This window comes from Protopterus annectens, chromosome 7.part0, assembly GCF_019279795.1.
Source record: "Protopterus annectens isolate FY-2018-M chromosome 7.part0, PAN1.0, whole genome shotgun sequence".
In the NCBI taxonomy this organism is placed as follows: Eukaryota; Metazoa; Chordata; order Ceratodontiformes; family Protopteridae; genus Protopterus; species Protopterus annectens.
In genome coordinates, this window is record NC_056739.1 from 394,105,922 (window position 1) to 394,130,156 (window position 24,235).

At 38.2% G+C, this 24,235-nt stretch overlaps 1 protein-coding gene across 2 annotated transcripts in view; it reads right to left on the reverse strand.

Moving 5' to 3' along the window:
• Positions 1 to 12,548: 12,548 nt before the first annotated feature.
• GOLT1A (golgi transport 1A) overlaps positions 12,549 to 24,235 on the reverse strand; it is a 53,185-nt gene continuing 41,498 nt past the window's right edge. The window contains exon 4 of one of the 2 annotated variants that reach the window (XM_044076074.1): positions 12,549 to 12,972. In XM_044076074.1, coding sequence (XP_043932009.1) covers positions 12,819 to 12,972 — 154 coding nt within the window. In that variant the 3' untranslated portion in view covers positions 12,549 to 12,818. The remainder of the gene's footprint in view (positions 12,973 to 24,235) is intronic. The other variant, XM_044076076.1, reaches the window with a different exon arrangement.

The following is a 24,235-nucleotide window of genomic DNA, read 5'->3' on the forward strand; positions in this document are numbered from 1 at the left end:
CCACAGTCTAAGATCTATATGGAAATTATTGTTTGTGATATCTGGATCTGTTTTATTAACACTGAGGTTGTACTTCTCCGGGAGAGCCTGATACTATTCCCTGGACACACTCTGGCTGTACAAGTGAAAGGTGCTGTAGGCTAAAGTTTACACCTTATTTTGTGAGTGTCCTTCAAGTTATTGCTCCTGCTCTGCTGTGCCGGTAGTAGTGGGCAGAATGCACTGGGAATGTGCAGTTTTGTGCTTGCTAGTGGTAATGTGTGTCTCACATAACTGAGAACTCAAAATTTACAGCTGTTGAATCCATGGTGTATATTTGCTGCAATGTCAGTGCATGCCAGAATTATGGGCTGCAGTCTTCATTAATCTGTTTTATCAAGCTCACTCTGCTTCAGAATGTCTGCAGGTGCTGTAACTCAGCTTTTCTTGAAAGGTAGAAAACCACAGATCTGCACTGTATATCTTTGGGGAACACATGCATAATCCTGAGGTGTGCCTAGTGAGGCATTCCACTCTCCATTCCTATCCTGTGTAGCTGGAATCACTGCAGCAGCTCAGGTACAGACTGTACCTGAGGAAGGAGTCACAGAATATATAATGCCATTTGTGCACAGTTCTAACATCTGCTTTCTCCTGTGGATTTTGTTACAGGAGCAATAGCAGATGGTATGCATGACATCTGCTTCGTAAATAATTTGGTTATGTCCTAATGTAGCTAATGCCATCAACCTGGAGAGATGCTATTATGTTTCCATAGTTTAATACAATGCTCTTGCATTGTTGGCTCTTGCATGTGGTTTGTGATGGGTAGAATACATGCGGTGTGACATTTCCACAAATGTGGCACATATGGCTACCTCTCTCAGTTTTATGATGCTTTTAATGACATTGGAGTTTGACACACCTTCCATGTTTAATGCCTTCCACACCTTGATAGAGTAGGTAGCTTTTGTGATTCTTAGGAGGTAGCTAATACTGTAGGGCTAACATTGTTGTGACACTTGCTAACATGAATGATGTACATTTACCTGTATAGCTATGACACAGCCTTTGATATGTCATTTATTTTCATCATCTGCTGGTGGTCAACAAAAGCACATTTTCTTAACTTCATGCAGCAGAACTCTCCACCAAACAGTGAATGCTGTAAAGGGCAGGTTTAATGGATCTGGTGACAAGTGACAAGAGGTGTCATAGGGCAGATGATGCTAGATAGTGGGAACCTCACTTGCTGTGGTTAGAATCTTTGTCAAAGTGAGGACTGTGAGATTCTCATTTATGTCTACCGTGTTGCATAGCAACTATTTGACACACAACCGATGGTCATAGCTTGGTGTAGAGAAATGCTGCATACACACCTATGATAACTGTCCATCTGACACATCTCTGTTACAGCACAAGTGTACCTTCTGTTGTAGCTGTCTTCTCCTCTTGATGGATATGCCCATTCCTTCACAAGATGCCTTTACCATTTGTATCACTGGTACTGCCGTGTTCAGCACTGTACTAGGATGTTGTCTCATTTTTGGTTGCCTTTTTCCACTCCCTGCATTAGTTTTTAGCTATCATTGCAGAAGAGAAACTGTACACTGCCATTAGTTAGGTTAGTAAGTTATGTTAAGCTTTTTACTAGCTGCTGTGCACAAGGCTTAACTCGACACATTGATATGTAGAGTATGACCCACCTTAAGTCCTGTTGTGATTTGTGATCTTGGCATATGCATTTCTGTACCATGTGTTTCTGTTGGAGCTTTGGATTCAGTCTCTAAAAACAACTCTTCGCTAACCCCCAAGAATTAAACAAAGGTAATATTTCATAGCAGAGTCCATATTGTGGCCAAGATTGCTGCATACCAGAAGTTAATTATTTTTTCCTGTTCTCCTTTAAAGGTGGTATATATCATTTGTGGGATGCAGGGGCAGAGCCACCTGCACAGATGATGTCTGCGTGGGGGGGGTCTCCCCCAGCTTTACAGGGACTCTGAATCATGTGATTCTGTGAACCGCTTTCAGCATTCTGTTCAAGTGGGCATTTTCTGTGTGCTTGTACCTGCTGATTCCACAAGGGATGCAGTAGCCCCCACTTACTTGTTTTTGTAAGACAGTGCCTGTCACTGGATGCTGGCTCATGTACTTCTGAAATATAAATATAGTCAAAATGACTTTGATTTGTGCTTGGTTTGTTTGTGTATCCTAGATCTACTGACAGTGTGATATTCCACTGATTTATGTATGTATTTGTTTGTTAAACAGGTAAATGGACTAATTCAGCACAGAGCAATTTTTTTTTATTCCTGTTAATCAGTTAAGTTAACAGGTGCATCTCTGACCCTTTCTAGCCATTAACCAGAGCACAAGAACCATGATGTTCATTGTTGTTTGTCTTTTTGGCTTTTCCCGGTTAGGGGTCGCCACAGTGGAACTCTGGTCTGCTAATGATTGGCAGTAGATTTTTTATGGTGCCGAATTGCCAGCCCGACGGCCAACCTTCAGCGAAGGCACCCCCCTTCATGCATGTCTTTCAGAGGCCACTCGACCGCGGGAAGGACACGCAGACTCCACACAGGAGGCACTCCAGCCATGAATCGAACAGGAGAACCTCTTGCTGTGAGGCAACAATGCTACCGTTGTACCACCGCAGCTTCCTTGCACAATAAATACATATAAATATGGGTCCTTGTTGATTTATCGACATTACGGTTCATCGAACCATACTTTGTAGAAATTACTTTAGCGAAAGTGCATTTTGTCGAAAATGCACTTTTGCTAAAGAAAACAACAACAAAAAAATGCCGTTAGCATGTACCGTTACGGTATCTTTCTTCTCCCACTCGTACCTGTCTGCTGCGCGCCCTGCTCTGGTGCTTGTCCTACACCTTCTGTTCCTGTACCTCCCTGTACTAGTTCACCTAAATCCACCCAACTGGACGCCTAAGGAAAATAGTCAAAATTAAGATTTAACCTACCAGCTCCATGGGAAACCTTACCTTGCTAAGAGACAGTGAAACCTTCTGTTCCTGTACCACCCTGTACTAGTTCACCTGAATCCACCCAGCTGGACGCCTAAGGAAAATAGTCAAAATTAAGATTTAACCTACCAGCTCCTTGGGAAACCTTACCTTGCTAAGAGACAGTGAAAGTATTTGTTATTATAGCTTCTAGTAAACTGTAGTAATAATAAGTTGTTATAGATACTTAACTCTCCAAACAGCAACCCAAATAAAACTAATACACTAACACCTATCAAACCTTCTAACTCACTCTTAATAGCTCACCTCAATATACGCAGCATTTGCAATAAAATTACTCAACATCATGCCCTTTTAGATGTCCACCTATTTGACATCCTTTGCCTATCTGAAACTTGGCTAAAACCTACAGTTAAGGACAATGAAGTTACCTCACCAGGCTACAATATCATTAGACTAGACCGCACAGCCAAAAAGGGAGGAAGGGTTGCAATCCTCTATAAAGCAGAGCTACAAGTTAGCACTGTAAATCTTAGCCCACCTTCAGACAATAGTGCTGAAATACTTATCACTAAATTTCCAATCTACACACATAAAGCTATAAATATTATCTGTATATACCTTCCTCCAGGAAATAATATCAGTACACTCAAGAATATCCTTAACTGGCTTTCCATATATTTCCCACAAGAAACCATAGTCCTAGAAGACTTAAATATAGACTGGAATACCTGTAGTACTATATACCCAACCACCCATATCAATCTTTATGGCTTTTCACAAACTATTAACTCCCCTACCAGAACTAATAGACTCAATAACAAAGAAAGTACCTTGGACTGGATACTTACTAATAGTTCCCATCAAGCATACAAAGCAGGAACCCTCCCAGATGACCTAAGTGACCATTCACTAACCTATATTATCAGACATAAAACCAACCTAACTTTCCCTTTCTCATACAGAACACTGCACCAAAAAGCAATTTAACCCGGAACTTTTCCAAACTGAACTCAAACAATGTAATTGGTCACCATTAAAATCTCTCCCAATCAGTGAAGCAGTAGATTACTTCAATTCTACATTCCTAACCATCCTGGACCATCACGCCCCATCACGCTCTGTTAGAAATAAAACTAAACCAGCCCCTTGGCTCACTAATAATACTAGGCAAAACATCCTTCTTAGAAACAAATCCTGGGCAAAATGGCATTCCACTAAAAATCCTTCTGATCACCAAATCTTTAGACAACATAGAAATAATAGAAAAAAGCCATCCTGTTAGACAAAAAGAACTTTTACCTACAGTACTCCTACCACAAGGAACCACAAAAGGTTTGGACTAGCATTAGCAAACTTCTATACACAGGTCAATCAATCACTCCCAACCCACTTGGCTCCAACCCTGACAATCCCTCTCAAACTGCTAATGCCTTCAATTCTTTCTTCACAGATGCTATCCAAAATCTTGCTAGCCATCTATCTCCTGATACCTCAAATCTGCCTACTTCTACCACTCTCCCACCCCCACCATTTCATATACAACCAGTACCTACTTCCTTCATTTTCTCCCTTCTCCAAAGACTAAAACCTACCACCCCCTCAGCAGACCAACTCCCAGCAGAATTCCTACAAAAAGGAGCTAAAGCCATTGCTTACCCCATTTCCATTCTGATCAACAGAACCATAAGTGAAGGAACTATCCCATCCATCTGGAAAATTTCTCATATTATCCCACTATATAAAGGGGGACACTTCAATGACTACTCTAACTTTCGTCCTATAGCTCTGCTATCCCCTCTTGCAAAAATTATGGAAAAATGCATCCATAAACAACTACTAGACCACCTTCTCCATAACAACTTACTTGCCAACTGTCAACATGGATTCAGACCTTTCCACAGTACCACCACTGCCCTTCTATCCTTCACAGACAGCATCAATAAAAACCGTAACAATAATATTCTTTCCTCTGCAGTCTTCATTGATCTATCTAAAGCCTTTGATATGGTTAATCACCAACTCCTCCTACACATACTGAAATCCCTTTCACTTAATCCCCTAGCCATAAATTGGCTCAAATCTTACCTTGAAAACCGGCAACAGTCGATACTCTGGCAAAATAAACTCTCTAATAACCTTCCTATTTCCCTCAGTGTTCCACAGGGCTCCATTTTAGGCCCACTCCTATTTTCCATTTATATTAATGACCTTCAGTCAGCAATCCCACACACCATCTGCATTCAATATGCAGATGACTCTACTATTATCTGTACAGCCACCTCTCAAACTCAACTTAAATCTCTTACCCAAAAAGCTTTCAACACTGTAGAACAATGGTTTTCAAACTGCTGCCTCCTCCTTAACCCCAAAAAACTAAACTGTTACTCTTTACACCAACCCGAAACTCCAGCCCTATTCATCTCACACTCACATCTAATGATGGCACTGTTATTTCTCCTGACACAACCACTAAACTCTTAGGAATAACAATAGACAACAACCTCAACTTTGATAGTCATATAAACAGCACAATAAAATCAGTGAACAAAAAACTGGGATCCCTTTACCGAATCAAGCCTTTTCTTACACCAGTGGCTAGGACCACTATAGCCAGGACCCACTTAATCTCAACTCTACTCTATCCTTCCCCTATATATACTAAACTTTCAAAAAATAACCTCAACAAACTGGCAACATCCTACAATAGTATTGTTAGATTTGCGACAGGCTCTCCTTTCAGAACTCATCACTGTCTAAACCTAAAACAACTAGACTGGCTAGAATTTCTTAACCATCTTCAATTTCTTCAGCTTGCCATTGTCCATAAGACCCTGCATCAACCCACCAACACTACAATACTCTCTACCATCATTAAACCTCACAAAAATCTCAGGAACATATGCTCCTCAAACATACTGCTGATCCACATTTCAAGATCCAATAACTCATGTAGGAAAGCTATGGAATTTACTACCCGCTGAACTTACAACTCAAATTTCTCTTTCACTCTTTAAAAAGAGACTAAAGCTATTTCTTAAGACACACTGGCTACGCACCTGTACTAACCCTGACTAACTTCTTCCCTTTTAAACTAATAATTACTCTGAAACTCATAATATTACCCTAGAGCAGCAAAATACCATATTATTGCAAATAAAATGTATGGATATTGCATACTGACAATCTCTTGTACATTACCCATTGATGCTTACCGCTAATGTTATCCTCACTGATTATTGTATTTGAATATATATATATATATATATATATATATATATATATATATATATATATATATAAAGTTATGTTTTTATTACAATTGTAGTTTTTAGTTTGATCTGTTTTGACTTTTGTATTTTTTTTAATTTGATCTATTATGACTTTTATATTTCTTTGTATGTCTTTCTTGGAGCTTTTCTCCCCGGGCCTCTACTGAAAATGGACATGTATCCAGCTAGACTAGCCCGGTCAACAAATGTAAAATAAAATACATCAATGTATACTGTTGATGTACAACTAAGGAAACTCTTGTTGAGATCGTAGTACAGTGGGGATAAGGGAATATTCCCTTTTCCCCACTGTAGTGCGATCTTGGAGTGAGAATATTAAAGTAGGGGGTGTGGGGGGAGCAGCCCTCCAAATGGGGGGTACTTTCATGTAAAGAACATAGACCCATAAATATATATAGATAGATAGATAGATATTTTGGACTAGCCATTAAAGCAGTGTTTTTTGGGAGGTGGGAGAAAAATGGAGAACCCACTGCAAACCCATGCAGACATGAGAAGAGCATGCAATCTGCAACATATACAGCAGACGAAGTGGCTTTGTTTCGATTACCATTTCTGCTTGCTGGCTGGCTGTAAAATAGACAAAGTATTTTGGTTACAACTGCTTCCCTTAAATAAGAAATAAATAAATAAGCTGACCATTTCAACACTGCTTTGTTTTACTGGCCTTTAAAGCCGGTACAGCACATCAAGTTTTTTTTTTCTTTTTTTTCTTTTTTAACCTTCCTTTTGACTAATTTGAAGTATGTGGAGAAGATAAATTTCCATTCTCTACAAAGAATTATAATCAGATCTCTGATTGTTACTACATATTATGTGTTCTTGACATGGATGCCAGGATATACCTTAATGTTCAGCTTCACTCTTCAGGTCACTGTCTTGGCATCCAAACACCTAATGAGCGAGCTATGATTGGTAACCTGATCACAAACCTTTATATTCAAACACCTAATGAGTGAGCTATGATTGGTAACCTGATCACAAACCTTTATATTCAAACACCTAATGAGTGAGCTATGATTGGTAACCTGATCACAAACCTTTATATTCAAACACCTAATGAGCGAGCTATGATTGGTAACCTGATCACAAACCTTTATATTCAAACACCTAATGAGTGAGCTATGATTGGTAACCTGATCACAAACCTTTATATTCAAACACCTAATGAGTGAGCTATGATTGGTAACCTGATCACAAACCTTTATATTCAAACACCTAATGAGCGAGCTATGATTGGTAACCTGATCACAAACCTTTATATTCAAACACCTAATGAGTGAGCTATGATTGGTAACCTGATCACAAACCTTTATATTCAAACACCTAATGAGCGAGCTATGATTGGTAACCTGATCACAAACCTTTATATTCAAACACCTAATGAGCGAGCTATGATTGGTAACCTGATCACAAACCTTTATATTCAAACACCTAATGAGTGAGCTATGATTGGTAACCTGATCACAAACCTTTATATTCAAACACCTAATGAGCGAGCTATGATTGGTAACCTGATCACAAACCTTTATATTGTCACTAGTACATGACAGAAAATGTGCCAAGGATCAGAAATGGCTCATCATTCTATAGGAAAGTGACAGTAAATTGCTGTCCTACTCATAGCATTCACAGCATATCAAAAGACATATCAGAGGCCCGGGGAGAAAAGCTTCACATGTAACATGTAACAATGATTATAATTACAAATACAAGGTTTACATATACATGACTTGACATTTGTGTTAAACATATAACATTACATAAAAATAGATTCATTGTTGCATAGTCTAGTACAGGAAAAGAGAATTATTCTTTAAAAAAAAACAAAGTGAAGAAATCTATCAGGAAAATGAGTGACTTGTAGAATGCAAACCAGGCATTAATAATAACAATCAGTGGGTGAGCCATTTTCATAGATATACTACATTGATTATAGCCTATAGTAGAAGGAGATACATTACAGTATAAACATTGAAACATAATTGCAACTTAAAGAGAATATTTTTACTATACTCCTTGAATACACACTTTAGATTGTAATAAGAATGGCTAGATGTATGTTGAGAGGTGAGATGTGATCTGATTAATGCGATGAACTAGTATTACTTAGAGAAAGAGTGTTTAGAGTAGATAGGACATTGCATTGGAATTCTTTTCTTATCCAGAATTTGTACAGGAGCATAGCCATGTAATGGTTAAGTGAGACTTAAAAGTTATTTTGAAACAAGATAAATTGGTAATAGATGTTATTTCTGATGGAAAGCTATTCCAGATTTTAGCTGTGTAGCTTGATAAAAGGGAATTGCCTGATTTATTGTTAGGTTTGGTAATATTTAACAAGAATTTGGTACTCGAGTGAAGTACATTTGTTAGAGTAAGCAGTTAACAAGTTTTGAAGTACTGGTGTTTTTTCAGGTTGGTGCAGGATCTTATGTGCCAAGCACAGTTGGTGATAAGTTATTAGTTGAAGGAGTTCTAGCCAATTTAATTGTGTGAGGGCAGTGCAATGATGTGCCCTAGAGCTACTGTTGCAAATTTTGCAGTTTTGTTATAGCAGGATTCTAATTTGTCTAAATTGGATTTTCTAATGTTTGTGAGAATTGGCAATGCATAGAGAAGAGGTGAGATAATGTGTTCTAGCTATAGTGTTTTTTGACTTATTAGTGAAATATTTTTTTAATTCCATAAAGTATACCTAGTTTTTTGTGGACTTTCTTAATGGTTTGGGCAATATGGATCTCAAATTTCAATTTACTGTTGATTTCTACACCTAAAAGTTGTATGTTGTACGGGAGAGATGATGGTGTTATTTAGTGATAAGATGCTGAAGGGGGGGGGGGTGTTTCTAGTGGGGTAGAAAAGCCTAAGCTTTGTTTTGTTTGGGTTCAGATAAGTTGAGAATTAGTTAGCCAAGCTTCTACTACAGTGAAAGATTGTTGACTTATTGATTGTAGATGGTGCAGAGAAGAAGTTGCACATGTCAGTGTAGAATCATCAGCGCACTGTATATGAGATGCATGAAGGGTTGCTGTATGGAGATTGTTAGTAAACAGGAGGGGACCCAGGACAGAACCTTGGGGAGCTTCTAAGGTGATGGGTAGTAGAGAAGAAAGGGTTTGTGTCATTGAACTACTTGCTGACGGTCTACTAGATAGCCTTTGAACCAGGATAGACTAAACTGGCTTAAGTTGAGTTCAGTAAGTACATTTAACAGCTTGCTGTGAGAGACCGTATCAAACGTCTTAGAGAGGTCAACAAAAACTGCAGATACAAATTTGCCATTATTTCTGTGGTGGTTGACTATGTCAGTGATGGTTATAAGGACAGAGGTGGTGCTGTGGAACGGTCAGAACTCATGTCGGGTATTGGATAGTAATTTATTAATAAGTAAGAAGTCCATAATTTGTGTGTGTATGCATCTTTCCATATCTTGGATATGTGACAGTATAGCAATTGCCCGATAATTGGATAATTCAGTTGACTTGCCATCTTTGTGCAAAGGGATACTATATGAAATTTTCCAAATTGATGGAACTAGTCGTTCAGTAATGGAATGGTTAAGGAGGATGGATATAGGAATGGAAATGGCAGCAGCTTCAATATTTTGCAGGTAGTTTATCTGCAGCTAGGGTAGTGGGTTTCAATTTTTTAGCAGTTTCTTTATTGTGTTGGTAGATACTGGTTGTAAGGAGAAGGAGTGCCTATTTTTGTCAGAAGTAGGATTAATAGGAGTGGTAGTGGAGGCATACTTGGAGAGCGTTAGAACTGTTTCGGTGAAGTATTTGTTAAATTGAGTGGCTATACTGTCTAGGTTGTTAGTGGAAGACGGGGTGGGTGTACTAGCATTGCCTGGTAGGAGGATGTTGTTAACTGCTGTCCAGAATTTTTGTTGGATGTTATGTTTTCTTTTGGATAGTAAAGTAATAATTTGTTTTGTCCTGTTTGATTTTGCCTTGTTTCTGAGTTCCTGGTATGATTGTTAGTCTGTTTGAGATTTAGTAATGTGCCATTTACTCCAAGCTTTATCTCTATTGTTTAGGAGTACACTTGTTTCTTTTGTTAGCCATGGAGCAAATGTGTATTTTATTCTAATAGTCCTTGGTGAGGCTAGTTTGTTTAGTATATTCAAGAAGGTGGAATTAAAATATTTCACAGCATCTTCTAATGGGAGAGGTTTAAGTGGAACCAAATTGCAAAGTTCTAGAGTTTGTATGAATTCTTGGTGGCTAAAGTTAATTTTGTTTCGGATAGGATGGTAAGTGGTAAGCTTAGAAGGGTTTATTCTGTGTCTAATTAAGAAGGTGGGAAGGTGATCACTAAGAGAATCTGGGAGAGAGCCAGAATGAAATGAAAAGTCAGGTCTATTTGCTAATATCCAGTCTATGGTGGACAGTCTATTAAATGATTTATCTACCCTGGTAAGGACTTGAATAGTTTGGGTGAAGCCATGGAGGTTAATGTGGTTGGTAGGATTATCAGAATTATAGGTGATCCAGTCAATGTTAAAGTCACCCAAGATTACTGTATCTTGAGGGCAGGGGTTTTAAAAACCAATCCACAATATTTTCTAAGTGTGGAGATGTTCTGACCTGGAGGGATATAGGATCCTAAAATATTTATATTCTTTTTAGCATTAAGTTTTAGTTGTGCAAAAATGATTTCTGCATTATCAAAATTTGGGGCATTAAGTTCTGTGACTTCAAGAATGAGGTTATTTTTAAATAGAATATCCTCCACCCCTTTTGGCCATTCAGTCTTGTCTTAGTGTGTATATTATATCCTGGGCTAGAATTTCATTGTTGGATATATCAGGTTTTAGTGATTAGAGCAATGTCTGGGGAATATAAGTAAAGAGCTGCATGTAGTTCATGGATTCTGTTTGTAATACTTCAAATGTTAATATTTACTATTAAGAGGTCTGATTTCTTCATAGGGAAATTTGGTATGTGGTAGGTTTGGTTGTAGGGTTGGAAGGGTATACTGTCTAGACTATGGTTGGGACCTGAGTTAGGGTGAATATCACTGCTGAGAATAAGTTTAGGTACAACGTCGAGTATGGTTCTAATCATTTTGGCTGTGTATTTGTCATATTTTAGGGAGATGTGAGGGTGTTTTGGTATGGGATTATAGTAAAGTTGAGTTGGCCAAATGTTACAGATGTAGGGTGATATGATAATTCTTTTATTCCAAACTTTGTGTGGGTAGTCACATGAAGTGGGATGTGAATGGTTTGAATTGTTTAGAAGTCATGATGTCTGCATATAGCTCAGGATGCATAGGTGGAGATGTGTTTGACATCTGACATTCCGTTTGAATTGCACATTTATACCATGACATTCTGGCGCATTCACATTACACTCTCTGGTACGACATGAACACCACTCTTAACTGAGCTGGCTGCTCCAGAAAATTGCTATTTTAGATTTTTTTCTCTAACTAGTGCATCATTTATCTCAACCATTAAATCTAGCATGATCCTTCCATGTAATTTAATTCTTGTGAGATGACAAGTTCAGTTGTTGGCATCAAAACATGTTCAGTTCATATGCTACTGTTTCATTAACTCTAACAGCGAGATACACTAGACTAAAAATATTTGCAAAGTTGTTGTTGTGTCTTTTGGCTTATCCCGGTTAGGGGTCACCACAACGGAACTCTGGTCCACTAATGTTTGGTAGAGGATTTTTACGTGCCGAGTTATCAGCCCTGATGCATAGCCTTCAACGAAGGCACGCCCATTCACATATGCCTCCACACAGAAGACGCTCTAGCTGAGAATCGAACGGGACAACGTCTTGCTATGAGGCAACAATGCCACCGCAGCACCACTAGTAGTAATCCTAATGATTCTAGCTGCTAACAGATGACTTATTTATAACTGCTGGTCTCTGTTTTTTAATAGGAAAAACATATTAGTTTACTGGATTAATCACAAATTCCTAGACAGTTTCTTTAACTGCTCCTTGTTTGTCGCAGCTGTTGCACATCACTGGAAGCAAAATAAACAATTTTCTTGTGGCTTGTGATAGCAACAAAACACAAATGTACAGAAAACAATGAATAAAATAATCTGAGCAAAATACATTTTGAAAACAGCATGTAGATTAGGATGTGTTTTATCAACCCTTTGACTTTGCTCTTGGGGTCTTTATTAGCGTAACACCTCTCATATTCAGGTAAAATCTTAACAGTGCATAGCACTTGTGATCTTTACATCCCCAAAGTGGTAACCAGGAGGGAAACTCTGTCACATGACTAGTCAGCAACAAGTCTGCATACAGTCTAAAATTTAGGTAAAAAGCTTTATTTCAACAGTTTCACAAAAACATAATACAAAACATTTATTCTTAGGAAAAACTACTAAATTTATGAAATTAAGATGCACATTTGTTATATTGAGGTTACTGTATTAATTTATACTTTAAATACTATTAGAATACACATATCCCTTTAATGCCATATAGTTCTTATTTTAAAAATGTGCTTGCTAGGTTAAAAACATGTATGTACAGCAGAACGTGTAAATGGCACTTTGTAAGATGATGGTTTTGCTTCACAAATGTTTTTGTCGTGTGTGATCATATATCCTGTGTTTGTCAGGAAGAGTCCATAAAAAATTAAAGATAATGTCCATGTTGGCAGATGGCAATTCTGTTCTTTCTGTGTTCTCATACTGCAGATCCATTTTCAGCATAATGTTGGAAAAACTAGAATAAAGGAAAAGCATTGGTGGTCAGATTTTGGGGATAACATTTTTTGTGTACCTTTCCCAACTTCAGAATCTTCTAGCAAGTAGCTGTTGTTCTGTGCTCTGACAACTGCTTCACTGAAATTAAAAATGACTGTTTAAAACCTAACTTATTGTAAATGTTATTACTGACATGGAAAGTACAAGTAGAGATAGTAAGGAAAAAAGGTCTATATTATGATATTGCATGCTCAGAAGAGCGAACGACACATAATCGACCCCATGTAAGTGAGAGCTTACAACGTTGAAACCTCAGAACAGCAATTTTTTTTCCAAGGGAAAAAAAAATCACTGTTCCTAAAGAAAAAAAAAAAACTGTAAAACATTACATAATGTGGGGAGCTTCACCCCCCACACCCCCCTACTTAATATACCAACTCTGAGATCGCACTACAGTGCCAAAAATGGCAAAGTAGCAAAAGAAGCCAAGCAAATTCTTTCCAGGGAAAGAATTCACTGAAAAGACGCTTCGTTATTTTGCCTTTTCGCACTTTTCAGTTCGACAAAGACACATTTGACAACCTGCGTCTGTGACAGCATAATAGGGAGCTGAAAAAACAGTGCTATATTGCATATCTTAAGCACGCTTGTGACACAAAATGAGAATGACATCTGTAAAGCTTAATACTCTCCACAATGGCCATCTGTTAATTATGCTGATGCCGGAAATATATATATTGGTCCGTGAGCTCCATGGCTTCAAACTTTGGAACATTACTATCACTGCTGTCTGGTCTTCAACAGATGACAAGTCGCAAACCTAAACAGTGCTTAGGGCTGTGGTCTGCCTATGGTTTGGAAAGACTATTGATTTTGTACCACATTAAAGGTTATTTAAAAACTAAAAAGTATAGTAGTCAAAAATAAGTGTAGGAAATGGATGAGAGAGTGGCTCCAGGGGAGAAGGTGGAGTGAAGAAGTAAGGGGATGATGAGTGGGCACATGAAGTGCCAGAGGTATCTGTACTGGGCCCTAGCTCTTCAACATAACCATCTGTGATATGTCAAAGGAGGACTGCTGACAAACTGAATCTATCCTACAATGGCATAATGATTTGGACCACAGTCCTGGAAAGTCTATAAGGGGAACTTGCTGAGCCTTTGTAAATGGCAGCTAAAGTTCAAGAAGCATAGTCCAACACCTTGCACTTCAAAAACAACAACCCAAATGTCATATACAAGCTGCAGTACACCAGACTAGAGAATATATTTCCTGAAAAGGACTGAGAACTAATTATCATGTCCACCAAGAACCTCCAAGCACAGATTGATGCAACAGAGGAAATAGCCAATGGAGCTGCCTTCTATAGTGATAGGCATAGATGCCAGGGCTGAAGATCTAATATCCTCACATCTCTCTCCAACAATATCACATTGACAAATCTTTCTGAAACTGCGGAGACCCTGCAGGAAATAAGACTTGAAAGAACTGGAAAGCTTTTAATGGTTGCTCAAAAGTCTTATGGCACAGTTGGAAAGGAAAGGGCATTATGAACAGCTTTTGGAACTGTTGGACTTTTATTCATAGCTGGTGATACCATATGGATTCTCACAATGTGTATGGAAGGACTGAAGGCTGAAACTAAGGCATGAGGACAGAGGAGGAAGAGAGGTTTGCATATGCAGCTGAAGAGTATTTATTTTAACCTGGACTGAAAGTGCTGTTTCACAGAGACATTAGTGGACTCTTGGAATAGACTGCTTGTGTGGCTGGTAGGTTTTGAACTGATGATAATCTTAAAGAGAGCACGGAACGGTCAGACTGACTGAATGGGAAAGAAGCAGCATTCCATAGAAGGTGTACCCAGTATGAAACGTAGATGGTAACAGATGAACATAGCATTGTATGTAATGTAACTGGTGTCCCAGTAAGGAGGGTAAATGGGTACACAATTTACTTCTGCTGTCACTGTATGTAAAGTAATGGGTGCCATCATTACAGGTGTCAGCAAAAGTTTCACTTAAGTTGTATATATTTTTTTCTGCCATGCAGAATGGAGCATTTTGAAAATAAGGCGTTTTCCTTACATTGTATTGATATGCTGGAAGTAAATGTGAGTAAGGAAGATCAGAAATTTAAGAATGTATAAATTCAGCAGCTCAATAGGGATGACTTGGACTATAAAATGGTGACATCTTCCAGTGGAAGTATATAGAAAGAGATTGAAACAATAATGTCTGTAGCCTCAAGAAACCTGAATGTGTTCAGAATTATAATATGTGGGCCGAAAGATAAAAAAGAGATGATGCAATTCATGGTTAATAAAGATCTGACTGTTTTGGTGGTGCATCTTTGAGGAGGTTCATCCTGACACATTCCTTTTAAGTTTGGATTATGCTTGACAGTTAACCAAGATTTCTGAAAGTGATTTAGGGTTCAGTAAATACGAAGTATTACGAACAGGCCAGGAGATCTGCTGTCAGTAGAACAAGTGGAGCAGAAAGTCGCAGTATATGCACACCTACAAATGGCAAAGGATGTTGCAGTTATGGACACTTTTAGTGCTGTGAACTAAAGTTACAACTTGGCCTTGAGCCTAAAATTGAAAAGTATTTTAAAGTTTTGAAATGTATGCACACCATTTGTACAGATGCATCAGAAATTGGTACACAGTTGCATATATATGCAAGCCTAATTATTTTTTTTGGTTAATTTTGTTGAGTCCTCATGCGAAGCTGATATATTTTAGACTTTATCTTACTATAAACCTTAGATTCATTATCACTCTATGTTAATTAAGAAAGAGATCCAATGTAAAGGCAGTGCTAACATCTGGAACAATTTTTTCAGCAGCAGTTTAAGTGATTAACAAGTTTCTAGGGACTTGAGTAAAACAACTAATTTTGTTATAAAAATGGCTGATATGGTATATATGCACCTTGATGGATATAGTGTCTGGCAGTAGTATCTATGAAGAGGATGGAGGAGTCCTGTTTAAGGAAAAGACTGCTTAACAAGGAATAGAGGGCTGTTACTGAGGAATTCATATTGAATGAATTTCCCCTATGCAGTGTAGGTATTTGCATGTTTATAACAAGTATTGCTCCAGACCCTTTTGCATTCCCAAGATACACAAATGTTCATTTAATCCTTTGCTACACTTCATTTTTTTGATAGGCTAAGTAGTTATTTTACTAAACAGCAGGTATTTTCATTGACCGTTATTTAAAACGAGCAGTTAAAATGTTAGTAGCAATAATAATAATAATAATAATAATAATAATGATAATAATAACATCCCCAGAATTTTTGTCTTTAAGGGAATATGATGTTCAATGGATATCTTATTTAGTAGTGATCCTTATCCATATACATTTCTCATTATGAGAAACTTGATATCTTATGCTTGTTTTCAACTGAATTTTCATTTACTGCAATTATACTAACTAGCATCTGTTAGAAGAGTTTTAAAATGGGTTTGTTCTTTAGGATGCTGAAGTGTGCTGATGTGGGATTTCCCATAGGCCACTGGGAATGCTCGCACTTACACATTTTCTCTGTATGTCATGTGATTTTGACAAAAATGTATTTGCAGGGACTGAAATATATTTTAAAAGTTTTATTGACATCTGTTATTGTTAAGGGATTGAAACATCAGTAAATATGATTGGATGAAGAAAATCTTTTCACTTCTGGAGTTTGATATAAAGTGTTTCACTGTAAAAAAGATTTTTTTGAATGTAGTGATTTATAAGACATGGTTTTAGGTAGTACAGTTTTTAGTAATATGTTATTGCAAACAATGTTTTATATTATAGCAGTTGTCATCCATTCCATTTCAGGAAATGTATATCAAAAGGTTAGTTCTTGAAAACAGTAAGAATTGCAGAAAAAGGTCAAAGTAGGGTTTGACAATTACCAAGGAGGTTTACTGATTATTAGAACATGGCTATAAGGAAAACCTATTCCGAAATGAGGATGATAATATTCAGAAGGTAGAGAACTTTGACTTTTTACCATATTTAATAGATAATTTTGTTTTATTTTTATTATATTTTTGTTAATGAAGTATGCCCAGCTGCCTCATCAGAAATGACCCAGGGGCACTATTTGGTTAAGTGACTTGCTCAGAGGCACACAGTAAGCATGCTGAGACTGAGAGAATCTAATATTAATAGACTTTGACGTTTATCAACCAGGACATCATTTTAATCTTTTTTAAACAACTTACAATTTTAATAGTCCTGAGACTGACAAGATTATCAAATGCAACTGGTTTTATTATTCAGCAGTGACAATGCAAATGATAAAGTTGTATGGGAGAAACCTATGCTCTTAGCTATAACACAAAGAGAAGAATTTGTGATATCTATACACAGGGGTTTAGAAGAGAGAACAATATAAGTGTAACTGTGATAACATAAATTTGTTTTATAATAATAATAATAACAATAATAATAATAATAATAATAAAAAGGCCATTTAAATGGGGTCTATATTATAATCTCGAAAGTTTAATAGTTCAAATGCATAAACATCGAACTGTATGCATCGAACTATTAAACAATCAAACCCAATAAAAATATTTTTAACCTCCCCCAAAAAAACTAATGAGTATAGACAGGGGGGCAAGCCCCCCTGCACCCCATATGGGGGGCTGCCCCCCACACCCCTGCTACTTAAATATACCAACTCCAAGATCGCGCTACAGTGTAGAAAAGGGAAATCTTCCCTTTCCGCACCATACTTCATTGAAGTGCGATCTCAGAGTTGGTATATTTAAGTAGAGTGGGTGTGGGGGGTGCAGGGGGGCTTGCCCCCTACCTAAACGCCCCTTACTTGTTTTTTGTTTAATAGTGTCTACTAGAATTTTGATGGTTTAATGTTTCGATCACTAAAGTTCAATCTTTAGTAATTCGAAGCATTAAGGCTTCGAGATTCTAATATAGACCCATTTAAATGTTATAGCTATACTTTTTGTGCTTGGATTAAAAATGAGAATTGTTTTAAATATCCAGGCACTGACTAGTGTTATATCAAGTAGTATGTAGGCTGCAGTTTAAGAACGTTGTTGTTCTGAATCACTAATGTGTTGTATTCTGTGTTAAGAACACCAAACACTCTTTGGAATTCCCTTTCCCAAGGCTCACACTACCACACACACACACTTTCCCCCTAACACAATAGTACCCTCTCTCCACCCTGCAAAAACACTAGGTCTCTATAAAACTCATCTAACCCTTCACTACCCTAGCTCAACCAAAAATAAATCTCACCTCAAATTACTATGCAAACTCCATAGATTCCTAGAGCACCTAAAACAATGTATTACCCAACATGGTGACATTCACCCGAATCCAGGCCCTACCACCAATCGAGATTCTGTCACCTCAACATTACCCCAAACTCCTACAAACTCCCTCCTCATCTTTCACCTAAACCTGAGAAGCATAAACAATAAAGTACATAGCTTACATGCTATGATAGCCACACATTCCCCAGATATCATGTGCCTATCAGAAACATGGCTCAAACCTGCCACAAAGGATGAAGAAATTCTTCCACCTGGCTATAATATCTTAAGGATGGATCGAATAACCAAAAGGGGCGGAGGTATAGCTGTAATGTTTAAGAACAGATTTAACATCATTAGGAACCCACTGCATCCTCCCCAGGTCTCTAACACAGAACTTATTGCACTAAAGATTTGCATTAACACCCAAAAATGTATCAATCTTGTTGTAATCTATATTCCACCAGGGAAGAACCTTGAAAACCTAGAGCAAACTTTAAGTTGGTTAGCCACCAACTACCCTCAAGAAACTATAGTACTAGGGGATTTCAATATTGACTGGTCCCACTGCTCCGCCAAGTCAAATCCCCACCCAATCAATCTATATGGCTTCTCCCAAAATATTACATCTCCAACTAGAATTGGTAATATTCAGCAAAAAGAGAGCACGATTGACTGGATTCTCACCAATAAAGATCCGAACAACTATACCACTGGTACCCTCCCTAATGACCTTAGTGACCACCTTGTCACTTACATTTTAAAACACAAACTTTCTTGTACCAACCCGCCCTTATACAAACTTGTTAGAAATAGGAAAAAGTTTAACCCAGAACTATTCCTTGCGGAACTAAAATCCTGCAATTGGTCTATCCTAAATACTCTACCCCTAGCCGAGAGCGTGTCATACTTCAATGACACATTCCTAAACATTCTCCACTCTCATGCCCCAAATCGACAAATTAGAACCAAAGACCGCATAGCTCCCTGGTTAACAAGAGAAACCAAAGCAAAAATTAAACTCCGCGACCAGGCTTGGCACAAATGGAGAGCTACCAAAACTCCCCTAGACCGTATTATATTTCAACAGCTAAGAAACTCTACGAAATCGGACATAACTCGAGACAAAAAACAGTATTTCTGTCACCTCCAGGACAAACATCAGACTAACCCAAAAAAGTTCTGGGCTGGTTTTAATAACCTCCTCCATCCTGGTAAATCAACTACCCCAACCCCTGAGAATCTCACTGGTCAAGAACCAGAAGTGGTAGCCAACACCTTCAACACTTTCTTTACTGAGACCATCCAGTCCCTAGCCAATCATCTACCTACCTCTTCCCCCTCCTTAACACTTCCTGATGACACACCTCCTCTCTCCTTTAACTTACAACCAGTTTCTACCTCCTATATTCGTACCCTATTAAAAAAACTGAAACCGCCCACCCTAGCGGCCGATCGCCTCCCAGCGGAATACCTACAAATATCGTCTGATGTCATTGCCTATCCTATATCAATCCTGATTAATAGATCTATAACTGAGGCTACCATCCCCCCCATTTGGAAAATTTCATACATCATTCCACTTCATAAGGGAGGTTCCTCCACAGAAATATCTAACTATAGACCCATTGCAATATTGTCTCCAATAGCTAAAATTATGGAACGGTGTGTTCACAAACAACTCCTACACTACCTCACCCTCAATAATCTCCTGTCTATAACCCAGCATGGCTTCCGCCACCATCATAGTACAACCACTGCCCTCCTCTCCTTTGTCGACTCAGTCAATAGTAACCGTAACAAAAAACTAACATCCTCTGCTCTCTTTCTCGACCTATCGAAAGCTTTCGATATGGTTAACCACCAGCTATTACTACACACCCTACAAATCCTCCATCTTGACAACTCAGCCCTAAGCTGGTTTAAGGATTACCTCACTGGCAGGCAACAAGCAGTCCAATGGCAAAATAGTCTACCTCACCTGCTCTCAAACAACATTGGTGTTCCACAGGGCTCCATACTTGGTCCCCTTCTTTTCTCTGTTTTCATAAATGATCTCCACACAGTCATCCCCAGAGCCACCTGCATTCAATATGCAGATGACTCAACCCTGATCTGTTCTGATCGGTCTCTTCAGAATCTCCAAGCAGCCACCCAACAATGTTTTGCCAAAGTTGAAAAATGGTTCTCCGACCGGAAACTCATACTCAACCCGACTAAAACCAAGTTACTTCTATTTTTCCCCACATCCACCAATCCACTACCCCAAGAACCCCCTCCTGACAATCCGAGGACCTTTTTTGTGGAATCCTTTAATGGCACCATCATTGAGCCCGTCCCCTATACCAAACTATTAGGTGTCACTATTGACCACAAGCTTAAATTCGACATGCACATTGCCCAAACTATTAAGTCAGTTAACAAGAAACTTGGCTCTATGTACAGAATCAAGAACTTTCTTACTCCTCATGCTAAATTAACCATTGCTCGTACCCATCTCCTTTCCACCCTACTATATGCCTCACCGATACTATCATTCCTCAACAAACATGAGCTTAATAACCTCTCTACCACCTACCATCATATTGCCAGATTTGTAACAGGTACACCCTATCGTACCCACCATTGCCTCAACCTCAAGAAACTCGGCTGGTTGGAACTGCCCAATCTTCTTAAATTAAACCAACTCACCGAAGCATTCAAAATAATTAATCAACCAGAGAAAACCCCCTCGCTGAGCAAAATCCTGACCCCCTACACCAACTTAAGTAGCCTTCGATCCTCAAACAGTATTCAGATATTAACCATCAAACCTAATAACATGGGCGGCGATGCTCTTTATGCTAACTCCATTGGAAAGCAATGGAATTCCCTTCCCAACAACCTCAGGCTCATGACCTCACTCAATCTATTCAAAACTAATCTCAGAGAATTACTTAAGTCTCAATGGTTATGCCCATGTTCCAACCCTGATTAATTCCAATAGGTCTATTAGTACCTAATCTCTGTTCTACCTCTCAAGCTTTATCTAGTACTTTTCTACCTCCACAGGTATCTATGTCATATGACCATCTCAACAAATGCTTACCAAACTATCAGCTTGTATATTTAGATGTTCTTATCTGTGTTATTTTTATATTAATGTAGTTTATTGTATCTAATTGTTTGGTGATACTACTGTTAACTGTGGGAGCTTTTCTCCCCGGGCCTCTACTGAAAAAGGACATGTATCCAGCTAGACTAGCCCGGTCAACAAATGTAAAATAAATAAATAAAATAAAATAAATTTTGTAAAGGGAATATTGGAGCACAAACATAATATTATTAGAAACTGTGGCAACATTAGTCAATACAACCGAATTACCTAGAGCCAATTTTTCCACCATCGAGTGGCTATCTCTGTCACAGCATGCAGTCCATGAGCCATGTTCATCTGCCTTGACAATACTGTGCACCACAGTTGATGCCCAAAGCAGTTGGTCTGTACAACTCTTCCCCCTAAAGGGCACCATCTAGATCCTGAGCTGCTGCCCACAGCTCCATACATGGCTGAGTTTGAGGTGGAAATGCTTGGCATGTTTTTGGGACCCATGTAGAACATACAAACTACATGCAGGCATTGACCAGAGGTCAGGATCTAACCTTGTGCGTGGGAGAGATAAAGATCTTAACCATCTGGTAACCGTTAAGGCGAGAATCAAAGGGGATGCAGCCAATTGGCACAGACTGTCAGGGGTAGTGTGTGACAGAAGAATGACAAGGAAGTTGAAATGTAAGATGTACAAAACAGTGGTGCAACCAGTACTATTATCTGGTACATTAACCTAACGAATAAAGGCAGATTAGTTGCGGAAGCTAGAGGTGATAGATGACATGCTTCATGTGGATGGTAGGGTGCACATTGTGGGACAAGTAAAGAAATGAGGACATCAGAGCAGAAGCCAAAGTAGCTCCAATTGCAGAGAAGGTCAAATAGAACAGATTACAGTGGATCAGGCACATTTGTGGAAAAGCAGAAGACAATATGGTGAAGAAGATTTGGGATAGACAGGAAGAAGGCAAGAGGAAATGAGGGCATCCAGCAAAGAGATGGATGGATTGTGTGAGACAATACATGAAATAGTCAGACCTGACTGTTGAAAAAAGTAAAAGGGTAGCACTGAATCAAGAGAGATGGCAACAGTTGACATGATGCCCTGACTCCATGTAGAAAATAGGGAAAAAGGGGGTTGATGATGATGATTATTAGAAACTGTGGATGGCACATATTAAAAAGACAATAATGGTCACCTCACCATGTTCATTCTTTTATATTTTTTGTATTAGTTGTAATGTACAGAGTTATATTAGAAAAGAAAGTGTTACTGGCAAGTTCTGACATTTGTCAAATACATCTGATCAAAATGTTTTATTAAAGCATCTTTGCAACTCAGGACACTAAACATTTATAAAATGAGTACCTTAGCTTAATGTTTTAGAAATATTCTGTAGATGTGTAGAATGGATTTTTATTTTTGAGAATAATTATTAAATGAAAAGGGCTAACGTATTCATAAATCCATATGGAAATTTTATGATGATGTTTTGTTTATACAGATATTTGAATGACATTAATGTTACATCTAATGAAGGATTTAGTCCTGATAAAAGCAAACTATTCCATAGATTAAATGTTTGTTTGTTCAGTGCACTATATCATTCTCCACTTTTTGCAGTTTACGTTTTGAATGCGCCCTGATCCTGAGTTTATAGTCATCATGCCAAGGAACATCAGAGAGTCAAAATAAAAAGTGCTTTATAGAGTACCATCATTATTATCAACACTGATGGGGTTCCTTTGGATCCATATGTCACCCCCTCCTCTTGTCTCAGTGTCTACTCTGCATGTGAATAGTTTTGTCATTACCTCTGAATTCACCTCATCTCTTAATACCAGCAAAACTTACCTGAAGGATCTTATTTGTTATGGATTTACTCGAGTATGCTTGGGCCCAGTGAATTATCCTTAAAGCACCTGCCTTCAAATATCTTGTAATTTACCTCACCCTACTTTGATCTTCTTCCTTATACCAACTAGTTATGCAGTAATATAAGACAAATTACTACTTACTGCTCCAAAATGCCAAAAGTGCATAGTCCTAAAGCAAATCTAGTACTGGACAAAGGCAAAGGCACAATTCTTGTTCACATATAGAAAATGTACATTTCACGTTAGCATCAGCTAAGAATGCATGCTGCCTCCCACAGTTCTGTGTAAACATTGACTGATTGTGCTGGCTCCAAGGATGAAGCACTGCTATGTTGTCTCAACAGCAGCTGTGGTTACAAAGCTAGGAGAAAACTACCATGTTCAAAGTCTTACATGTTATGGGAGCTGGAAGCTGCCAGAAGGAGGCTTAGAGCCTGGCTATTCTGTGACCACTGTAGCGAGTCTAGCCATAATTCCTGTTAAACTGCTCTAGCATGAGGTGTCCTGCATTGTGGTATGATAGACTCAGATAGGTCAATTTGACAGTTTTAGGAGGTCAAAAATGATTTTAGTTGGATTTTATTAGATGGTATAAAGGTATGTGCTGATCTAAAGTGTGATCTTTATGATATGGAATTATTTATTTGTGTGTAGTTTGTATGTATATGCTATTGCTAGAGCAGTATTTTCTTGTATTGATCAATTTGTATGTTTTAGATGGGCTCCCTATTGAAATGTTGGCACTTGTAATACTGAGTACCAACAGACAGAAAAAAAAAAGATTAAAAACACAAGTGAAGCAGGAATCTCTAACATCACTCTTCTCCTTTGCGCTTCTTTTTAACAGGGGGTTCAAGCCACATGTAGACACCCCCCCAATGTAGGGGAACATTTCCTATACCCCCTGATCTTATATATAGCAATTCAGAGAGTACCATACCTCAGAGAAAAGTGAACATTCTGGGAAACAGCCGTCTTGGTTTTCGTATATGTAAATTCGTTTTTTCAAACATTTAATCT